This window comes from Lutra lutra, chromosome 1 (genome assembly GCF_902655055.1).
Source record: "Lutra lutra chromosome 1, mLutLut1.2, whole genome shotgun sequence".
NCBI lineage: Eukaryota > Metazoa > Chordata > Mammalia > Carnivora > Mustelidae > Lutra > Lutra lutra.
This window is the reverse complement of record NC_062278.1, coordinates 7,475,866-7,499,675: the sequence shown is the minus strand read 5'-3', so window position 1 is coordinate 7,499,675 and position 23,810 is coordinate 7,475,866. Positions and strand designations below refer to the sequence as shown.

Below are 23,810 nucleotides of genomic sequence, written 5' to 3'. Positions count from 1 at the left end.
GGAAAGGATGGTAAAAAACTTCTCCATGGGAGAGTCTTGGAGATGCGTCTGACACCTTTCCCTTCATTAAAGCCAAGGAAAGAGAATTTGGAACATATACAAGAGGAGAGCATTCTGAATTTAAAAAAAAAATCCAGACCAGCATCCTGGATTTTAGGAGAAAAATCCAGACTTGTTTCTTCCTAGCCATTATCTAACTGAGAACATTCTTGTGTGCTAGAAAACAGAAAAGGCCTGTCCCTGCAGGCTAGGGCTTAGCAACTTGGAGGAGAAAATTATCTAGGGAAAGGGATTATTTAGCACTCAGGGCACACAGATCATTGGGTTCTTTTCTTTGATTTCATTGGACATGTAGTTCTAGGTAAGAACTAGAACCATGATCTGAGTTAAATAAATACTTAGTGAAAAACATCCTTAGTGACCTGGAAGGGAGTGACGTTTGGTTTGGGTTTGACTTCAGAAAATCAAAAGTGAGTTTTCTCTCTCTTAAATTTGAGAGCTGGACTGTATGAGTCCAGGGAGTGGACACCATCAATATCACATCTGTGCCAGATGATAATGTGAGGGAAGAGTCCGTAGATTGAGTTGAAAAGAGTACTGATGTATAGCAATGAAGCCCATAGGGAGACTCTCATAAGGTCACGTGTTGGGCACAGATGTAACACAGGTAACAAACACCACATATTAAAACCCTCCAAATAGTCTAAATCATTCAATAATAAATTTTTAGTACCTAATGCCAATTTATAAAATCATGGAACCGCGTCATAATCCTTGATTTTTTTAAGAGACTTGGATATAGTACAAGGTGATGAAAATGGACAATATAAATATACTTATAACAGCTAGAGAAGAGTAAAATGAGGTACGGCAATAATAGTACCTTTTGTGGGACAACTGCTGTGTTAAATGCTTTTAGGTTAGCTTTCAGTATAAGAACATATATTCTACATATATATAAACTTTCAATGTACCTATTAACTTACACATGTGGATTCATATTTAAATGCAATTATTTATAGACATTATATAATATATTATGTACATAAATATACATATTAGTTTGTGTGTGTGTGTACACACACACACACACACACGCACGCACATATATAGTTTTAATTCTATGCCCATTATTAAAACAGTGCCGGGTGGTTGCTATGCTCAGTTGCAGAGAAGAATGGGTAATATGCCAGTGGGTTCATGGCTAGGATGTGGAGCAGTTAGACTCAGCAGTTCCAGGGATCACAGTGGCTGACAGACCTCTCTTTGGGACCCCGCATGCATGTCAGGGATGTTTGCTAATTGTGTAGAAACTTTTATAAATGCAGTTCTGGGCTGCAAAGCAATTCTCTGAGTCAATATTTAAAATCAAGATGCCTCCCTCCTCTTAAAGCCTTTGAGTCTGAAATTTAATATCTTGTGAGGGAGATTAAATCAAAGCAGAAAAGCGCACGAGGAATGTAGGCAGCAATGTTTTTACTGCTGACTCCCTTAGCTCTTTCCTCTTGGTGAAGCCAAGACTTGGTGAGGTCTTGGAAGTGACTTTCTCCCACTAGGTGCCACCCACCTCCACCTGATTTTAGTCTTCCCCAGTGCCAGAAGCCAGGTGTTTCCCTTGCCTGCCTCCCCTCCCTAGACAAATTCAGGGAGGCAGCGGGAAGTGATTAGCCCACAGCCTGTCCCAGCTTGTCATCAGGAGGGAGAGCAGGGCTGAGAGTGGGAGGGACAGTAGACCTGCAGAGAGACCAGTGGGTTCCCTTCCCTGGGAATATCAATGAAGCAAAGAGGGCTGCATAAGGTAAAAAGCAAATTCCTTTGTCCAAGAGATCACACCGATCCGGGTGTGAGAAAACACTGTGCACTTGTCATGGGCACGGTCCCCTGCCAGTCCTGGTGCTCTGTTTTCAAGCTGGAGCCTTTAGAATTCACTATTCTCCATTGCTCCCTTCTATTATCTGCTCACTCACATCTCCAGTGCCTTATCTCAGGCTACCTAAAACATGCACAGACCATACACACACACACACACACACACATTCTCCTACTCTTGGTTGCCCATAATTGCTTGTCCTGTTGGGCATCTGTGCCTTACATTCCAGACTTCCTCGTGACCACATCTCTGGGCAGGGGACCCTTTGCTCTGCAGCCTGAGAAAAAAGCTTGGGACCCTAACTTCCAACCCCACAGCCTGCCTTGGGGTGACCCAGCCCCGGAGAGACACATCTTTTCATTCCCCCTCTGTCTTCCTTGATGAGACCTGTTGTTAGCAGAGCAGTTGATGGTGGGGGGGGAATGGGGAGTGGTGGGAGCGGGGAGGGAAGGATCATGAGCTGGTGGCAGGTGGTGGGAGGCTGGAGCAGGCTCTTGGAGCCAGGTGGCAGCATGTGGGAGGAGGGAGGGGAAGGACAATGAGACGGGGTGGCATTTGGTGGGAGGCAGGAGGCGAGGGAGGAAGTATGAGGGAAGAGAGTTTAAAAATGTATTTGTTTACTTTTTTAGTTTGGGCTGGAGCAAAGGCAAGTGGGGGTGGGTGTGTTTCCCATTCCCTATGGGATCTGGGTCCCCATCTTGGACCAGTAGCTCAGCCCTTGGGTCTTGAGTGGGAGCCATGGCTCTTCCATAGCTCTGGGATATCATCTGAGCACCCCACTGTCTGGGCAAAGAGGGCCTGAGGAGCACAGCCTGTTGCTGCGGCATGTGTGGATTGGAAGAGAAGACAGAGGTAAAGAGTTTTGGTTGCTTGTGGCTGCAGTGGATGGTAATAGCATCCTGGCTTGGGCAGCTGACTCCAAGTTGCCATGGTGACTCATGCCTCCAACATCTGCCTTGTGTGTGATTACCTTCTGTAAAAGGAACAAAGTCCCAGTGATCCTAAACAAGGGAGGAAGCCATTCCAGTGAAATGCCAATGACACTGGTGCCCCCTGAGATGGGGACAAATGGAAACCAGTGAAGAAGGTCAGAGAGGATGTGGCTGCCCCAGAGCTGGGCTTTCCACCACCAATGGCTTGGAAGGACAAAGTGAGGGAGAAAAATTATTATTAAGAGAGTCCAGGGGGAGGTCCTAAAAACTGCTGTTTGGAAAGAAGGACACCCCTGGTAGTCTCCAGAACTCTGGTCTCCACCTCCTCCCCTGCCCACTTTCCATCCCTCCAGTTTCTGCCAGTGCCAAGAGCTGTGGTATTTCTTGCTCTCTTCTTGAACATTAGTGGAAAAATCACTCCATCTTTCTGAGACTCAATTGCATCATCAATAAAATAGAAATACAAATGGCTTGGTTGTCCCCAAAGTCAGGCAGCCCAGGCAGACAGACTCTCTTGGTGGCCTCCAGGAGTGGCTCAGGTTGACCATTCCTGCATTAACCAAGTAGTGGTGGGAAGCTGGGGCATGGACAGACACTGGAGACCAAAGTCTCAGGAGGGTCTGCCGGTCCACTAGCAAATCCCACCATTGCTGTGGAAGAAAAGTAATTAGCGTCTGTTTCACCTTCCTCCTGCTTTTACCTAGAACAGTGATTCCCAGCCTCTCCCCAGGCCAAATCAGGGAATGTCTGAAGACACTGGTTGTCACAACTGGGGGAAGGTGCTACTGGCGTCTGGTGAGTTGAGGTAAAGGTGCTCTTAGACACCCCACCATGCACAAAACCTCACAACAAAGAAATACCCAGCTCCAAATGTGAAAGGTGCCTAAGTTGAGAAACCCCAGCCACAGTGTTCCTGTTGCCAGAGAGGAGGCACAGGGGTCAGGGAAGAGTGTCTTGGTGACCAAGTCTGACATTCATCAGAAGATGGGGGTCAAAGTGACCTCTGAGATCTTGGACGGAAATAAGCTTGAGAAAACAGGTCTAGCCCCATTTCCACTGGCACCAAGACCAGTAATAACTTATACAAATGTCGGGCACCCTATGCTGAAATTTACTCACTTTGCCATTTTGAACATTGCTGTGTGTTTCCACCAGTGAAATCCTTTAAATTATAGGCTGTTCCAGGACAGGCTGTTCCGGGGATGGCAAGGGAAGAGCCGATTGTTGGAGGCAGGCTCTGCAGTGAGAGGCAGATGGAGATCACAGGAGCAAGAAGTCCCACCTTAGGGGACAGGGAAGGGGAGGAGGGGTGGCCAAGAACCCATCCCCGTGGAGACCAGGCTCAGGCCGCTAAGCAGAAGGAGGACTAAAGTCCGTTCCTGGCCCTCTGGCCTCAGAGCTAGGAGTTCTGATTCCACTGAACACGCCCCTGATCTCAGCTAGAGAGCAATTATCCTTGAATTTGAAAGATGCTTTCCAGTAAGGACAAGCACATGCCTCGTAGTGGAAAAAAAAAAAATAACAGCTTTTCCGAGGAACACAGACAGGGAAACGCCTGCTGACTGTCTTCGGCTTTGGATCAAAGGAAGCTTTTCTGCCTAGCAGTGGGACTGAGATGGTATATTGCCTGGAGACTGAATGTGCAACCTAAACTTCCACATAGATCTACATTCTGCTCCCCTTGGAGCTGGGCCCTCTTGGCGTCCACCCTTGCGGCTCCCTCCCCTCGTGCTATAGGTCAGCCTTTATCAGTCCAAGTTACTAGTCGAGATGACAAAGCCAATCTGGCGAGTGTGACTGGGTGAGTTGTTTAGGGATATGCTATAGCTCCCAGGTTTAAGGGAGAATGAGAGAACCGGCTTCTAGGCTGGGCCTCCAGAACCTACCCCCAGAAGCACATGGTTGAGTGGCTTAGTTCGGCAAGGGCTGGAGCCGTCAGCGTGAGTGCCAGCCCACACCCAGCCCTGTAGCTCCTCAGCATCTGTGCACCTGCAGGAGGGGCTGAGGCTGGCTTCCTATCCACCCAGGAGGCTGGGAGATATGAAAGGAGGGGAGCTGGGGAACTACCGGAGGAGAGTCGAGAGGAGATACTAGATGGGCACAGTGACACACACCGTCTGTCACAGAGGAAGGCAGATGAGAAGAGGGGGAGGGCAAGGCAGTCAGGAAGGGCTGAAGGCACACTGCTAGAGAGGGCTGATGGAGGCAGAGTGCTGGGGGCTTCACAAAGACCCGAAACTTCCCTGTTAGAAAGACCCTCTGCCTTGGTATGAGAGGTAGCTATGCTTGCCTCGCTGGCTTTCACTGAGGAGCTCATTTAGAGAATGAAGTAATGAAGCGTGATACAGACCATGTAATGGCAGGACTGAGGAGTCAGGAGCAAGGAGCTGGACTTTAAGTTGGTCCCTTGTGAGATGATGCTGTGACTTCCTGTGTGAGTGTGAGCTTCGGGGACAGATCTCGAAGTGTCTGAGTTTTATTGGAAAGGAGAAGGTATGCCTTAAAAAGCACTATCTGGTGGGTCCTGTGGAGCTTTAGTCTCTGAGGACAAAGTGGCATTTAGCACCCCAGCGACTTCATACAAGAACAGGTCTGCCCCCACCTGAACTGTCCTCCATGGCCCCTGACACCCAGTCGACAGACCAGCTGCGAGGTCTGGGCCGGCCATGAGTAGAGGCCAAGCCTGTGTGCCATGTCTGCCTGGACCTGTAACTTTAGTCCCTTCCCATGGGGTAGGGGGTTGCAGAAGTGTGCTACTTTGTGCTAAAATCCTACGCCTTGCCCAAGAGGGTCTGGCCTGGGGCACTGGAAACGATGTGTCTGAGAGGGTAGGTGGGCACTTTCTCCACCGTGCTAAGTGGCTTATGATATCCCAGCAAGCAGGACAGGACACATGGGCTGAACATGAAAGGGGATCATGCTTCCATTCTCCCTCTCTTTGGAACCCTGGAACCAAGGGACAAAGAGACTCTCAAGGAAAATTCCAATACCTGCTTTCCTGAATTCTCTGTCTTGGCTGTTCCCATCCACATTTCCTTTTTGAAGATACTTCTTCAGGATATTTCTATTTCTCTTCTAGGCCTCAGGAGGAACCTCTGGCAGCAATCCCATCTCCTGTGTAGCTCCCAGATGCTACCTCTTCCATCCCCATGACCTAGGGTGAGGGTGGTCCCCTGCCTTTGCTTGGCAGTGAGTTGTCTCCCTGCCTCTCATTCTGGCTTCTCAACATTTCCACCATACAGTTCATTCAGTCCCTCCATCTTTGGTTAGAGCTGGCCATACATCCTCCTTCCAAGCACCCCTTCCATCCTGGAGGTTGGGTGTGGTGTTGGCTTGTGGCTAATGCAATGAGAGTAGAAGTGACACGTGTCACTTCTGGGTGGAATTTTAAGGTGTAGTGTTGATATGCCATGTTCTCACCATCATAGTGGTGAAACTGAAGCCACAAGAGGAGAAAGAACCTCTGGGTGATCCTGAAGTGCCCAGTGCATGCCTGACCAGTATGGACATGTGGCACGGAGGAGCAGTAAATACACATGTGTGCACATTTGGGTGTGTGTATGTGTGTGCGGGTGTGTGTGTTGGGTGGCAGAAATCCTGGTCACTCCCAACACGTTCACGGCTGCCCATTTGCACCCCTGAGAGAGGGGACACCTTTCCTACAGGCACACTGACCATGATGACAAAGAAACTCCAAACAGCTGGAGCCTGTGCCCTACTAGGGTACATCTCCTCAGCTCAGTACCTTCAAATTTGAACCCATTGCATCATCAACACCTCAAATCACTCCTTATCCTGTGGGCATTTCCAGCACCGGGGGCTCCTGGAAGCTTCCACCTGTTCCCTTCCCAAAGCTCAAAGCCTATGCTGCATCCCCACAACCCCCCTTCTCCTCTCCATCACATCTGATCACTGCCTCTTTCACACATTCTGATCTGCCCTCATCTGCGGTCCCAGTTCCTGGCTTCCTCTGTCTGCCTTTGCCCGGATCAGAAGTGCACGCAGTGAGGTCTTTGGCAATCTTTCTAAAAGGCTGATCTGCTTAAAAATCTTAAGTGCTGCCCCTCCCCTATAGGAGAAACCCAAGCTGCACCCTTGTTCACTGTCCAACTGGCTCATGTGCCCAGCCATCTGCTGTGTCCCTGCCCCAGCTCCTTGCTGAGGCCACATCGACACCTTGCTCTTCCCCCCACTGGCCACATCCTCACACCTCTGTCCTTCCCTCTGCTGGGTGCAGGTCCTGGCACTCACATGCCCACCGGCTGCCTCGTGGCATCTGCACACCCTTTGGGCACCTTTATGGAAGTCCTTGGAGGGAGCTCTTGGCTGGACATCTGCCTCCAAATGGCAATGTTTGTCCAGCAGCCTCTGCCAGGATGTGCTGCTCTGCATGGCGGCAGTGAGTTTCCTGCCTCCCCAAAACACTGCACATGGTGTAGGCAGGGACCCTTTTTTTTGGTCTTTCCACACCTTAACACAATGCCAGGGTTATGATAGCATCTCCATAAGGAGGGAATAAATGATTAAAAAAACACTGCTCTTGAATGGAGCTAATTTCATGTGCAGTGATTGTAGCGGGTTCTCACTCTTCATTTCTTTTGACACTAAACAATTTCAAATCTGGGCTAAATTTGAGCTGTTTCTTTCATCACAGGAGGAATTCCCTCTGCATTAATGCAGACAGCTAAGACCTTTAAGCACCTACAAAACAGGCCCCTGCCTCTGGTTATGGGCAGTGGGAGTAACCACAGCCCACTTGTCTCTGTCCAGGCTGGGAGGGACCTCCCTGTAGCTACTTAGGGCATAGTTGGCACTCGACTGTGTATCTGAGAATGAAAATGAGCAGCTCTTGTCTTTCCTGTGCAGGTGTGTGATGGTTGTGACAACCACGGAGACAATAGGGCGGGGAGGGTGGGTGCAGCCTGATGGGATGGCTCCTGGGGAAGACTGGAAAGGATCCTATGGATGGCAGAGGAAATGCTTAGGGAACATGTGCTGAGAGAGGTGGGCAGGTGGCAAAAGGAAGCCGAGGAAGTCAACCTGGGTTAGCATTTGGGGTTAGCTGGCCCTGGGCACCATTTGCTACTGCATTGACATGCTGTTGCTTCCAGGAAGGAGGTGGGAGTGGGGTGCCAGCAGAGTGCCAGATGGGGGACCCCGGGAAGGGCCCTGCAGCCTGGAAGGCAATAGGGCCAGCGTCCCTACCTGTTCCATCCTTGCAACCCCATCACCATGCACAAGATGGATACTTGGTTATAATCCACATTGTGAATGGACCCATGTGGTGAGACTCCCCATGCTGTATTTGACATGTTTACTGGAGCTCGAGGTGTGGCAATGATACATGAGCATGCACTGACCATGAAGTGAATTATCTACAGAAACTTATGTAAGCATAACATACAGAGGTACCTCATACAGACTAAGATTCTGGAGCCCCCAGGCCATGTGCATGCCTTGGGACATTTCCAGACCATCGCTGTCTGACCTAGATCCCAGTGACCAGGACAGACCCTGCCCTCCCAATGACACCTTTACCCACAGCACAGTGCAGCGTGTGGTTTCCTTGTTTGGGTCACCAGATGCTGATTTATAGACAAGGTTGGCAGTCTCCACTGGTCAGGCTCAGCTCAGTTTCAATTAGTGCCTGGGGTAGTAAAATGCTGGTCACTGATGGGCAAGCTCAGAGTAATTTCTTCCAAAGTGGGTTTTGTTTGCATCATTTGGAACTGGGCTTCTGGTGGTGTATGAATATATCCATTTCCAAGATGCAGACAGAGCCTAAAATGTCAACTGGCAGTGGTAAAAAATCAATAGCTTTTGAAGGGTTGAAAGCCCACCACTGGTTAATCCAAGTGTGCAGTCCACTAATTTCAGACCCCACTAAGCCTCTTTCTGTTAATACCTCTCCTCACCTCCTCTCCTTTATGCTTACTTGTCTCCTTTTGCTCCCTGTGATTTGGTGCCTTTCCTTTTTAACAGCTCCATCTCTGGGTCTTTCTCATAGATACTTTTTCCCTTGTATTTTTCTCAGGTCTACTTTTACTGTCTACCTCTTCCTCCACATCCATTTTTCTTCCTTTCTGTTTTTTTTTCTTCCTTTTCATGCCCCCTCCTGATTTTAACAATGTGGCATAAAACTATTTTGAAAAGTTATCTTGCTTTGATGAAATCAAGTTTCCTTTTATTAAACATTTAAAAATCTGCTAACATTTTTGTGTCTTCTGCTTGTCCTTTTAAAGAATTGGTAGATGAACACAGATTTTTTTTTTTTTGAGGTGGTGATTAATGGCACATAGAAAAAATACTCCTTCTCCCTGGTGTAGAAGATGGAGAAGATACCATATCCCCATCATGGTACTTGCATACCCATTGATCGCATTTGGCCCCCTATAATGATAGGAGAAGAATCTCCATCTGATTCTGGTTAAACATAGAGATGTTCTAGTAACCAGATGGCTTTTGCTTGGCAGATTAACAAGCAAAGTGTTTAGTTCCAGTGACTCTGGAAAACCATTCAGAGCATTGTGTCCTAGGCATTTGTGGTTCTGTTTATGTCTCTTTTCCCCAGTGGCCATGGATTTGATGTTCCCATCAAACTTACTGTGTCATAATTGCATGCTAATTCTTTGCTTAGCCTACGGATAGAATCTCCCTACTTGTAATTATGTATTTACTTCCTTGTAGATTTCCTGTGTACCATCAACGTATAGCTGTTTGTAACATTATTCATGAGTTTAGTTTTGATGAAATGTTTATTAGTGGTGACTGCATGATTAACTTTCATAGCAGGTGCCTACAAGAATTAGGTATTTTTTATAATAGTGTTCTTTACCTTTGTAAGGGTCAGTAAGCTGGAATGTTGAGTAGGATTCTAAGATCTGTTTTCACTCTCTAAATTTCCTTGTGCATTGAACATACCCATGTAATCTTTTTCATAAAGACAAAGCAAATTAGAAGAATGGCTCCACCATTTCACCTACACAAGGGTTTGGAATTCAGTTTTTACAGAATTCTCTTAAGCCAATAGATTCATGGGTCAAAGTCATTAAAATTATTGCAGAGGTAAACCTGAAACCGGAACTCAACAAATCAGTAGTCCAGTGGTGGTGGTGGTGTTGAAGGGGGAGGAATTCTAACTTAAATGCATCAGGATCCCATAGAGATAGAAAAATTAGACCACCTTTATCAGAAATACCGACCATGTTGAAAATATTGACTCTTATAGTGACCTTAATCTTTTACAATTCAGTTAGAAGAGTTGAAAAGTTCACTGAACTAGAACATCAGTTTCTAACATGGACCTCATTGTGAAAACTGTTAGCATCCCAGCTCACATGCAACACCATGCAGTTCAATTGTCTCCCACACTCAAGACTCCATTCATTGGCAGTGATGCTGTGTTCCAGGCCACTGATCCTTCTAGCATTCAGAGAATTTGTGTGGGTATTTTGTTCTGGTGACTTTGGACTTAGAGATTAGAGCTAAATCTGAGAATGTGCCATGGATTGTGAGTAAGTTGGTGTTGTCCACGGTCCCACTGCATAGTTTGACAACACAGGTTTGTCAGTTTTGTGATGGTACTGGTCACCTCACTATTTCCTTCTCAGTCTCAGAGGAGCACATTCCATGACGTAAGGTCCTTTCCCTTACAGGGAACCAATTTTGGGTTCTTCAAACCAAGTCACCAATGCTTTGGAATGTTGTAATCTGCAAGACTTGAGGTAGGAAGAAGGGTGGGGCAGAGATAGGGCTGGATTGATACAGAAACGATTGGAAGAAAGGAGTGTACATTGTGAGAGGGTTATGCAGCCCCTGGAATCACCATTTGTATGGTTAAAATTAATGCTCAAGATAAATGAAATCATGCATGGTTTTGGGCCAGGAATTAAAGATATGCAACGTAAAGATCTTTTTAACATTACTCTTTTTCTTGAAGGGGGAAGATTTTTAGGGGATTCATTCAGTATGCTACAGGAGAACAGTTGTATTTTAATAGTCTCATGATCTGAGGAACAGCAGAAGGAGGAAGCAGGGGCCCAGTTAAATGTGGGCAAGGTTAATGGTTAACTATGCAGGTCAAATTTAATAAGGTGTTCATGGACTGAATGATGACGGAGAAGTGTCTGCAAGCTTCCCTTGTAACTTCAGATATGAATTATATCACCAGGAAAATGTATACTTCCAAAGGGAAGAAACTGCATTGTCTGTATTTCATATCCACATGGTCTTTAATATTCAAACTTCAATGCATGGAACTGTATTTCTCATTTTGCAGAAGGATTTATTATAATTAATTCTTCTTTCCTTTTAAAAATGCTTTGTGTATCTTGTTTATTTAACTGAAGAGCTTAGAGCATTATGCCAATTATGCCACTGATCCATTCCAAACCTGAATCATTACCAGCTACTTCCACATCAAACACTCCATTTTTAAATCGTTGTATCCTAAAATTCTGAAGTACACCTGAAAGGTTTAACAGTGACAAACCTTTCTTTCTTCTCTTTAGGTTACCCAGCCTGTGAAATATCTGCTTTAACTAATTGGAATTATTGTGGGTCCCAATCCTCAACACAGACCTACAAATAAAACCCCATACTTTGAATAACAATTTCCGCACAGAGCTCAACTCCAGACAAGGAGAATTTCAAGTAATGCATATTGTAACGTCAGCACAGTATAATATATGTGAAATCGGCCTTGGTGATCACAGGCCTAGATGAGAGAGATAATCACGAAGAAAGGGATTTTTTTTTGCATGATTTTATGGTTTCCCATTAAAAACCAAAGATAAAGAATAAATTTCAAGTTAAAAAAATAAATTTCACGTTACTCACTCATGGATTCTGTCAACCTGGCCATTGCTGCGGTTTCTTCTTTGTGCTTTTTCTGGAGATAAGAAGAAAAGACATTTATGTGTAAGATACCTCTGAGATGGGAATAGACATAGTGGCTTTAATACAACTTTATCTCTTTCCTTTCTTTTTCCGACATTAGAATTTGGTCACCAATCATGAACTGAATTTAAAAATCTCATATTATGGCTACACGATCAGTCAGTCACTGCAAAGAGATTTTTAGGGCATTAAAAAAAAAAACTTGCCATTGCTCTTGGAAGGGAGTATCTGTCACACTGATCTTGGATATATATAATTGGTGACGCACGACCAATTTTCAAAACCTCTCTGACACTAGAATCTTGACATCCATATGCCAATCTTTGCTTTCTATTTTCTCCTGTTGAAGCTTTTTTGGTATTTTTGGAGCTGATATTTTTGTCATTATTTGATTTCTTTTTTTCCTAAAAGCTAAGTAGATTTTATACATTTTCCTTTGTCTTACTTTTTTTGAATTCCTATTGTCTTTTGAAAGTTATCACTTTTGATGGGTTTATAACCTTATCTATTTTGGGCTGAAAACATTTTGTTTCAACTAGGATATAGGTTATTACCCACTGAGTTTGAGAGCCAGAGTGATACATATATAAATTAGATCTGTCCTAATTAAAAAATTTACTTTGGAGCTGTTAAGAATAATGGTCACTTCTGGGGTGGGGGGTGGGAGGTTGGGGGCACCAGGTGGTGGGTATTGTAGAGGGCACGGATTGCATGGAGCACTGGGTGTGGTGCAAAAATAATGAATACTGTTATGCTGAAAAAAAAAAAAGAATAATGGTCACTTCTACTGAAAAGCTCTCTTCAGTTTCTTCATATTTCTTTGATTTCCTTGGGTTCTTAACATGTTCAGTAACCAAAACATTGGCCACTATTATTTTACTTTTCTGTAACCTTATAATTTTTCTGCTTATGAAAATAATATATACTCATCATTTAAAAACTCCAAAAATAATGAAAAATTATAAATCAGAACATACAGTTCTCTCCCCAAAACTGCCAGAGGAAACCCCTGTTACGTTTCAGTGAATGTTTTTCATTCCCATTTCTGTACTTGTGAATACATATGGATATGGAAATATAATTCCTTTTTTATAAGTGTATCTATACTATATGTGCAATGTTGTCAGCTACTCTCTCATTTAACATCGTGTCACACTCTTTCTATGTCAATTAAGGTAGAATACACCATCGTTTTTAAGTGACTGCATAGCATTCATCATGGGTAAATGTACCATAATTTCTTCAGCCAGTTCCATTTAATTCACTTATGATTTTCCACTATTTTATAAAAATGCTGTGATGAGCCTCCTTGAACTCATCTTGGTGCCCTTGTCCTGTTAAATACTGAGGACAAATCTTAGGGTTAAGACTGATCAAAAAGTGTGAATATAAGAATTTTGACATGTATTACTCAATTGTTCCCCCTCAAAGATCGGATCTGACAGTGTATAAAAGTGTTTATTTCCTTACATTCTTGCCAACTTGCCAGTGGCATGAGAACTTCTTCCCCTTCAATCTTGGCCAAACTGATAGGCAAAAAATATTTTCTTGATATCTTATACTGTCATTATTCCTCCTCTGACCTTTTGTTTATGAGCAACAACTGTAGCATTCTGTCCCTGGAAACGTGTGTCATTGACCCTTGGCTTCCTGTGGTCATGCTGCAGCTCCTCTGCCGTCAATATTTTAGTTCTTAGAAGCCAGAGGTGGCGTTTCTTGTTCCCGATGGCCATGGTACAGTGCTAAGCAAGTCACAGTGGCCCAACTAGCACTAGAGAGGATGTGTCATGACTTGGGTGTTGGAGCACAGCTAACAAAATGATTATTCATCCTTCTGGCACCACTATTCCCAAACCAGAAAACTCTCTTTGAGAGTCAGCAAACAACTTTGTACATCATGAGTACACTTGATTTTCATAAGCCCTGTATTCATAGCAATGAAATTAGTGTGATGCCTCTTACTTAAACTGGTATGTGCCCTTGAGAACAGAAAGACCTAAGGAACTATGATCTACCATCCTACCTGCAGTGGCATCCAACCCTTCATAGTTAGCCTGCCATCTGGTTTCTACTGAGATGCATAGATAGCATGATTATGGATAGGTTAAGAGCACCCTGTAGCGGAGACAACGAAAACAGGCAAAAAGGGACTTGTCACAGCAACACAGGTTCACGGGAAAGGGCATTAAGGCTGCTTCAAAACGGGCCCACTCTAGCAGTTTCTGACAATTCATGCGGAGAAACAACTCCATGATGAGAACTTAATGACACTCATCCTTGACCTGTAGGAACCTCGTTCTGGCTCTGCTGGCTCTGTGTTGACTCTCCACTGCAGCTCTTAGCCTAACTATGCTGTTGGTTCAACCCCTCTGCTTGCATGGCCTCTCCCTGTATCCTGATGCATGACCTGATTCTCCTTCATTCTCTGTCTCCGTGCTTGTAGGTCCTCACCCTGGATCACTGATCGCTTCAGCTTGACGGCCCTATGTGGTGAAGGTCCCCACAGTACAGCCACCCTGATTCCAGGCATTATATCCTTATAAGGCCCTGTCAGTTTTGGCCATTTTCCTATGTGTGTCACCACTTTACTTTTGTGATATGAGGACCCTGCCAACTTTTGTACCCCAGTCCTGCTAGTGGGTGGACATTGCAGCTGTTTTTAATTCAGATGTGTTGAATATCCTAGTCCTTGAGAAATAAAATACAGCCTGTATCAGCATTTTTCTCTTCCCTATAGTTACATGGAAACTTCTGACATCAACAGGGAGGGGTCCTTAAAAACCCTAAATTTAGCTCTCTCAGTTTGACTCATCTATACCATAACTTATTGTAGAAATCATTTCTGTTTAAGTAGTTCAGTCATTCTGTAGAATGTCTTTATTTTATTTTTTAAATTTGTATTGTGTTATGTTAGTCACCATACAATACATCATTACTTTTTGATGTAGTGCTCCAAGATTCATTGTTTACATATAATACCCAGTGCTCCATGCAATACGTGTTCCCCTTAATACCCACCACCAGGTTCCCCCATGTGCCCACCCCCTTCCCTCTAAAACCCTCAGTTTGTTTCTCAGAGTCCACAGTCTCTCATGGTTCATCTCCTCCTCTGATTTCTCCCCCTTCACTTTTCCTTTCCTTCTCCCAATGTCCTCGTGTTATTCTTTATGTTCCACAAGTAAGTGAGACCATATGATAATTGACTTTCTCTGCTAGACTTATTTCACTCAGCATAATCTCCTCCAGTCCCATCCATGTTGATGCAAAGTTTGGGTATTTCTCCTTTCTGATGGCTGTCTTTAAATTTCTTCTGTCCTTCCCTCATTATCAGAGAGTTGAGAGTTGCAACCGTGTGGCACATAGAGCCAATAAAGCATTGATATTCCACTCTCAGTCTCGGGCAAATCTTCTTCCTTTTCTAAAGGTAAGATTTTTCCTCCAGAGTAAATGTGCTGGTTACCAGATTTACAATAGTGGAGAGAGGTTTATAATTACAGCATATTAAACCTGGAAAAGATCCTTTTGGATATTGTCAAGTCTGGCCCTATGGTGATACGGTCCAGGAAATTGGAACCCCTGCCCAGAGAGTAATTTCCACCATGCTGGGTTCTTCCCTTTGTCAACAACTTCTATTCCCTTGGAAATGTTCAAGGCCACCACCTGTGGGTATATTGAGACAAGATTCCTCAAATGGCAATCCTAGTGTCATGTCAGGGTTTTCCGGATTTGCCTTTTCTGTATTCCACAAAAATATCCCTGATTCCACAAATGGCCAATGACTTCCTAGCTTATATACCGAGTTCTGACCTCTCCATTGAACCTTTGCTGTGAACTGGATGGCCCCACCCAGACGTTCAACGGATTCTCCAAATCAACATGCTCAAAACTACTCTGTCCCTCACAGACTTCCACCAGCTTTCATACCTGGCCTTCTTCCTCCATTCTCTGTCTTCAGTTTATAGGATCACCACCCACATTGTGCCTAAGCTAGAAGTCTGAGAACATATCTCCCTCTCTTTCTTCCTTGCTTCCAGTATTTCACGTATCTTTTTTTTTAAAGATTTTATTTATTTATTTGACAGACAGAGATCACAAGTAGGCAGAGAGGCAGGCAGAGAGAGAGGAAGGGAAGCAGGCTCCCCGCCAAGCAGAGACCCCAATGTGGGGCTCGATCCCAGGACCCTGGGATCACGACCTGAGCCGAAGGCAGAGGCTTTAACCCACTGAGCCACCCAGGCGCCCCTCACGTATCTTAAATCTTAACCCCTTTAGCTGCTGTCTCTGAAAGGTTTTATTAATGTCGCTTCCATCTGCCTCTGCACCTACCACCTGTCACACCTGCAACACTGAGGATTTATCCTGAAACAGCCCTGGGGATCTATCTAAAATGCAGACTTGACCCAGGCACTTACAGGTTGAAATCTTCTAGTCCTTGTCTAGCAAGTAGACATGCAATCCTTGTCTTTTAGCCAAGGCCACATGGCTGGATGGTTCTGTCTTACACACTCACAGTCTAGTTACAGCTACTTTACTTCTGTGGCAATCACTATTCCCTCTGCCTGGACACTTTATTTCTTCCTTGTGCTCTCAAATTTATCCTTAAGAACTCCACTGGTTATAAAACAACCTTTGCAGTTTTCCCCTACTCTTCTGACTATGTTTCCTGAGTTTTACTTCTACACAACTTCATGCTCAAATGCATCCTTGTATCACATTGCATCATTTGTTATTCCAGGACCCTTGGGAAAGTCAAGCCCTGCCTCCCAGTAGCCTTCTCTGGAGGCCCCTACCAATGCCACCATCACAGCTGGGAGGCACTGCTTGGTAGACTAGAAGTCTCTGCTCCTGAAAAGCCCTGTGGTCCTGAGCAAGTCATTTTACATTTTAGGTTAGTTTCCTGGACTTTCTCTTTCTGACCTGGTTTGATGTATGCAAAGGTGTTCTCAAGACTAGTTGTTATGTGAAGAGGATGTAAATGCTTATGAGTATTGGTGATATTTTAAGATGGAAAAAAACCCCCAGATGTGTTCACTTCAAGAATTTTCCTTAAGAAATATCTTTCCTCTTGGAGGCAAGAGTTTTGATATTTGAGATAATCAACAGGTTTACCCCTTGTAGAATTAAAAGAAAACCAGAAATACAGGAATCTTACTATTCTGAAGCAAAGAGCTTACTGCGGCCTGAAAGTTTATTGTTCTTATTTACCTTGTCTTGTTTATTGTGTCTGAGACAGTGCAAGCAAGTGGGAAGTACAGAAGATGGGGAGTCTAGAGAAGAGCCTAAGTCTAGAAAGATGTTTGATTTGGCTTTGCCATTTCTTAAGCAGTTACTGTGACCCTCTGGAAGCTGCAGTTTGCTCATCTGTAAGATGGGATAGGTAGTGTGTCTGTGTTTCTTCATTCCCAGGCCTGTTGTGAGTAACCAATGAGAAAGGGTGTTAATCCACCCAAGGGTTATATGCCTGTGTGTGAGTGTCTGTGTGTGTCAACATTCCCTTTGGCTACCATGTGAGGACCGAGGGTTATAGCCTGTTCTTGCTATTTGAGCATGAATAGTGACCTCTGGCATGTGTGCCAAAAATAACAGTGCAATTTTCCCTGAGGCTAAGAAGTTGCAAGTCTGCCTGTCTCCCAGGGACTACTCATCATGTCAATGGCTTGTGGCAATGCATCTCACACCCCTATTTCCAGAACCCTCCACCAGAATACAAAGTTCCTCTTTGAAGAGCTGAAATCGTTTGCTTTAGAAGCCATTCCACTTACAATTGTGTGGTCATACATTTAATAGAATAACAGAAACATTTAAAGTTTGCAGGAATCATGATGACATGTTTGAGCAAAACATACCCACACACACTGGAAGAAATTCTGTGTGTGTTGTTGAAATCATACGGACTCCTCAGGTAGAATATAGACCCTCAGGGACAGTGGGTATTCCATTTCCTTATTGTTTGACTGTGTTCTTCCTATACTGGGAATGTAAATAAAAGCTCAACAATTTGGTGTGTGTGCATGTGCGTGTGCGTGTGTGTGTGTGTGAGAAAGAGAGAGATATTTATACCCACATTTCTGTTTCAGCTAAGAAGTGTGTGGCTTTCTACTGGGACCATGCCAGAGATATACTTCTGTCTGAAACGACAGAGAGGTTTTTAATGAGGGCAATTATAACTGAGACTGATTGTAGCTCTAAGCTAGGACTAAGAAGTGTGTGTGTACGTGTGTGTGTGTGTTCGTGCATGTGTATGTGTGCACACGCGCGCGTGTGTGTGTTTATGGGGGTGTGGAGAGAGGGAGAGAGAGAGTCATGAATGCAAAGCTTTTGGAGAAGGTAGAGGGGGTGCTCTTCTGCCAATGCCAAGGGCTCCCTTGCACAGAGGGCAGGGGATGGCAGGGCTGAGTGAGGTCTGCATGTTAGCAGCACTCCTGCCTTGCTTTCTGCTACCCAGGGCTTTTATGGACGTTGGGAAAACTCATCATAGTTGATATATTTCAAACCAGTCATATTTACATCTAGGGTATTTTTATCTCTCTAAAATATGTCCTTATATTCGTCAGAAAACTGTGATTTTTTTCAAGTTGCAACTGTTTAAAGGAACATTTATATCCAGTGGGAAATGGTAATGTTATTTTATGAGTTTGTATCCTCAACTGGACCTCACCCCCAGTTAAAGCCGAGCCCCTCCAATCTCACACCCCACTCTTAGGATTCTCAATAAATGGGCCAGTTGTGGTCTCCAGTTCAACACCCCCCTTCCTCTTTCCTGACATGATGCCATTGCAGGTCACCTAAGGACTGATTTAAAAGGAAAATGCCACATCCTCAAATAGCCAATTAGATAAGTGTTCTTATAAATGGTACCATATATATTGCCTTGAGTTGCTGCTGAAAAATAAAAAGCAGAGGATTTAAGAATCACATATTAGCTTTTTGTCAGCATGCAAGTACGGTTTGGGGCAATAAAAACAGTAATCCCTAACATTTATTTCACATAACCGCAGCATGGTTGAGTGTATTACTGGACCATCTACCTCACTTATTCTCACAGTGGCCCTATGAAATAGATACCGTCATTCTCATTTTGCTGATGGAAAGATTGAGGCCTGGAGAGGTTGAGCAAATTGCCCCAGGCCATACAGCTGGAAGAGGAGCAGAGTTGGGTGTCAAGCACAAGAAATCTTCATTTAGCACCTGTGTTTTTCACCATGTGGCCTCCTGCAATCCTAAGAACTAGTGACAGGCTGGAAACAAAGGCCGCTAGAGCAGGAGGCAGTGTGGTAAGGACCCAGGTCCAAGATCCTTCCTAGGCTCACCCATTACTTAAACATTTACTGATTTACACAAGGTGGGAACTAAATATAACAGGAGGGAAGTCTCTCTACCTGCCTTCAGGGAGCTTCCAGTGTAATCAGGGAGCTCAGAGGGACACATACATAGCTGTAATACATGGTATTGAGGGGAAGCTACTAAGAGACTTCCATAGGACATCAAAGGGAAGAGGGCAGAGGAAGAGAAAGGAGTGGAATCGGAGAGAACAGAGGGGAGAGGAGGAAAGAGAGAGAACAGAGAAAGAGATAGGAGAGAAGGAAATTCTAACTCATAGAACCAGAGCAGACTTACAGAGGAAGAGCTTCAATGTGTCAAGAAGGAAGGAAGAATAATGAGGGAAAGGGAAACACAAAGCAGAGTATTTTAGGTGGAGAAGAAGCATGAGTAAGGATGGAGAACTTTGGTGTCTGAGGAATGGAAGGTAGCTCGTGAACTGCAGCTAAGTATGAGAAGTACGGTAGGGGACTGACTCTGAAAATTAAAGTGTACACTGTGGAGAGCCATGGTGTCAGGTGCCATGGTGTAAGGCTGCGTTGCTCAGGAGGGAGACCGTGACTGGGAATGGGGTGGTGTTAGAAGCTGTGGAAGGAGGATGGGGGCCAAGGTCTAAACCTGCATGAATACCTTGGGGAAGCAGTGCATACTCTCTCCTGGAAGCCAAGCACAGAGGGATTTGAAGAATTGAAAACTCACCCATTAGAGTGTGATACAATTTCATGTAGAAAGTTAGTATTTGTCCTTGATTTACTCAGTGGAAGGCTCCTGCAGTAATCTAAATTTTTCTTGGTTTGGGGTAAAAAGTCTGGAAGGGATTGTTTGAAGGAGGACCATGAAGGATGCCCTTGGTGATACAGCCCTCTTTGCAAAAGGTTGGGCTCCCTTGCCTTACCCAGACACCCTTTCTAAGATCTGTATAGGTTGCCCTGCTGTGTTCCTTATGAGGAAATCACTGGCCGTCTTGACCAGACTAGGGAGGGCCTTAATGCAACTGAGGTATTAGGATATCTTATAGGAATAAATGAAATCAAATTCAATGCTGTGCTTATACTAAATTACTTCAATTCACCTATGCTTTCTGGATTAGCTCTTAGGTGGGAAGAAGAGGTTTAGAGCACCTCCCCGATGCCTTCTTGGAAGTATGTTGAACACATGGACTTCCCTTGCCAAGAGGAACAGATTGAAGGATAGCAACTGGAAAACCGCTGGGCTGTATGGCTGCAGAACTCCCTCAACGCCACCTCTGTGTGTGTCCTTCCCTGCTTGAAATTCTGTAGGCTAACCTCTAGATTCCCAGCACCAACATCCCAGAAACATTTCATGAATGCCCAGTGTGGCTGGTTTCCTTGAATAGGATGAGTGACTCATTCCTCCTTTCCTAGAGCTCCTGGAAATATCATAAAATGTAGGACAAGCATTATCACCAAAGTCATATCAAGAAGTTTCTTTTAAAGAAGATATTGAGCCAGGCTGCAGAAAGGCATAGAGGATTTCCAGGCAGCTGAAGTAGGCAGAGCCTGTTCACCATCAGTGGACTTGTTTCTAGGCAGGCACTCTTGCTCCCAAGACACATCTGCACTGGGTTTGCCCCCCGTCTCCCCAAGACTCAACTGCAAAGTGCTGAATCTTGGAAGTAGCAAGGACTCCTCTGTTCATCTCATGTCACTCAATCTGTTGATTCCCTTCTGGACCAGCAGCATTTTGAGGGTTCATTTTGCCTCCAGGGCTATCTTGAAGGGATCTGAAACCTCACAGTGGCCAATGCCTCTCTCACTTACCTTCATGAAGGCACAAGCTTTGCTAAACCCTCTCTGTTCACCAGAAGGGGAACAGATACCATACTGTTTCCTTTATTTTCCCTTTACTCTTCTGGTTTGTCCACAATCCAAGTTCTGGGCATGCTAAGTCTCTAATAACTTTTTTGCAGTCCCAGCTCTGCCTCATTCCATTTTAAGTCAGGACCTCAGCTTCAAGATCTGACTTCCACCTACCTCTCCAGGCCCATTTCCCACCCCCCTCGCTTCTAACCTCTGCTCCAGCCTAACAAGCCTCTTTAGGTATGCACTGAATTCCCTTATCCCTCTTTCTGCTCTCTCTGCCTACATACTTAACTCCTACTTGTCTTAGTGGGCTCAGTTCAGATTTTTTTTTGAAATTGTCTTGACATTTTCCCTGGCTATCCCTTTCCTAGTGACCACTCTTTGTACCTCAGCATCTGTGCATACTTCTGTCATAAGACTTCTCAATCCTGGAACCATGACTGCCAAAACAGAGCAAGTCAGAGGCAGTAGTCATGACTTCAGGAATAGCAAGAAACTGAAAGAGGATTGATCCCTTTGTTTCCAAAGAAGAAAAAGCAAAATCTGCCGAGAAAAGTAAAGTATGAGTAGGATGAGTAGGGTTTCCTTGAGTAGTCATGAGTTCCTAGACATGAATTTCTGATTGATCATTTATACAGAGCATTCTGGAAGGACTTCTGGTCCAGAAAGTGGTGCAATGTCGGATGTATAAGAGCTCTTCTAAAATTGTTTAGGAACTGTGTTCATTATTCAAGGATTTAAAAAAAAAACAACCCTCTCATTCTTCTTATTTTTGTTTGTATGGAGATGTTTTCTTTATTTAATCAGATAGGGATGGAAGAGGTACTGGTGGAGGTGAAGTAGAAGTATGATTGGGACAGGCCAGTGAGATACTAGTAAATGGATAGTTACATATAAGGGATATTTAGAAAGTAATCTCTTGACCCAGCAGGTTGACCCTGTCTTATGGACTCATTCAAGTCAAATGGTGGGACTGACATGGTCACTAGAATATCTTATGTTTGTCTAATGATGCAACATTTTATCAAAAGTCTAGTGCAAAGGTACTGTGGCAGGCTCTTCGTTATCTGGAGAAAGTAATTGCTCAGTGCCCAAGTTTGTTTGTTTGTTTGTTTGTTTGTTGCCTTTTATTGTCTTCCTCTAGTTTCCATTAGCAGGAATGAGCCAACTTCTCCCTCTGGGGCTGTGCTGTACTGTGCTGTATGAGGCCATTTGTTATGTTTCCCCTCAAGAATTGGCTGGGTTGTAACGAAAAGGAAGTGGTTCATTTCATCATTCATTTGTTCATTCATTCATGGCTCAACCTTGTGAGGCTATGATAATGCAGAGATTTGGGGAGGGTTGTGATCATGTTTTTTTGGATAGGATATTAATCCAATTATGTAATTTAAAACTAAGCTGACATTGGATAAAACCCATGTGGTGATCCCCCAATCATATGGGTGACAAGTGGAGCACAATGATAGCTCCTTCCCAAGCCAAGCAATTTGTGGGCACTTTTAGCATCCAGAGAAGTGGTGTGGATGCTTGTTCTCTCAACTGTGTTACAATGGAGCCCAAAAGGCAACTGAGAATCCTAGTTATTGGAATCACTCAGGAAGTCAGCCTGTTAACTTATGCACCTGAGAAAGTGTATAGGGGACATATGATTTGATTCTTCAATCTCTATCTGTGTCAATCGTTATAACAAATATTAAGTCAGAGGAATATTTTTAAATATGTTACTTTGCAAAATTCAATTTCATAACCAAATGTGACATTTCCTGGGCTGGAGAATGTGGAACATTTATTGATAGACATCATATCATTTTCTTGTGCTCTTGCCACATATTTTCAGCTTGAACTTCTGTTTGGGCAGAGGAGGGAAGAGAGAGAGAAAGTGACTCTTTCTTTGCAAACTTGAAACTGATTCTCAGTAGCACAGATATTGGAGAAGAAAAGAAAATAAGAAAACACCATCCCAATCTTCTTTTTTGTTGTTCTTTTGTTTTTTATTTCTTTCTGTCTATAATTATTTTCCTGACTTGAGCTTCTGGGAAGATGAAGTAGATGCAGTTTTCCCTATGCTTCTCACTAAATACAACTAAAAATTCTTGAATGTTACATTTTATATTTTGTAACAAACATAAGGAGACTAAAAAGGTGGAGAGAAGAAGGCAAACCACCCAGAGATCTTGGGGTGTTAGGAACAAAATGCTGTTGAGTTTCCAGGGTTTTTTTTTTTTTTTTTTTTTGTTTGTTTGTTCATTTATTATATCTCAGAGTGGATACTGGAGAAACCAGCAACTCAAAAATGTCAATGGGTAACAGACAAAAATGTCCCAAGGGAAGTCTGCCATCTCTAGTGAAAGGACAGAGGAAGAGGCAGCCTAGAAATAAAACTTTAAGACCTTAACTTTTCTACTCTAGCCAAACTCCACAGAAAAAATTGCAACCCCTCTCCCTGCCCCTGCCTCCCTACCCTAAGAGTAGAGGATGAGTGGGGAGGCTAGACTTTCATCCTCACCAGGCTGTAAGAAGGCATCCCAAAATGCCTTCCAAGGTGGTGTCAGAGAAGATGGAGAAAGAAGCCCAGATTTTCATCCTTGCTGAGGGGTAATGGCTCCCCCAAAGACTACATGGGAAGCCTGATCTTATCTTCAAATTCAGCAGTAATGAGGCAGCTTCCCCATTCTCACTGAGGTAGCATTAAAAGAATTCTGGTTTAGAGTCAGGACTCCCATTAGTACTCAGCAGTAACAATGCAATTCCTCCAAAGTATGGTGGAGACCACATGGGAAACATAATGGGCTGCCTTTCTTATTGCAGCCAGGGTGGCATCACTGGAGGTCCAATGGGGGAGCCTGAACTCTCTTTCCAACCTATTAGTAACAAGGATCCTCCCCTACCCTATCAATGGAGGCTGACACCCCAATAAGTAGTTATAAGGTGGTATTCTCCTTAAGTCACCCAAGGGGTGTCAGAGGG

The 23,810-nt window shown here is 44.2% G+C and overlaps 1 protein-coding gene across 1 annotated transcript in view; it reads right to left on the bottom strand.

The window, feature by feature from the left end:
• The window catches only part of KCNJ6 (potassium inwardly rectifying channel subfamily J member 6), a 290,935-nt gene that overhangs the window by 182,486 nt on the left and 84,639 nt on the right, over positions 1-23,810 (bottom strand). The window contains exon 2 of the mRNA XM_047719953.1: positions 11,641-11,692. Within this exon, the coding sequence (XP_047575909.1) occupies positions 11,641-11,665 (25 nt within the window). The 5' untranslated portion in view covers positions 11,666-11,692. The remainder of the gene's footprint in view (positions 1-11,640; positions 11,693-23,810) is intronic.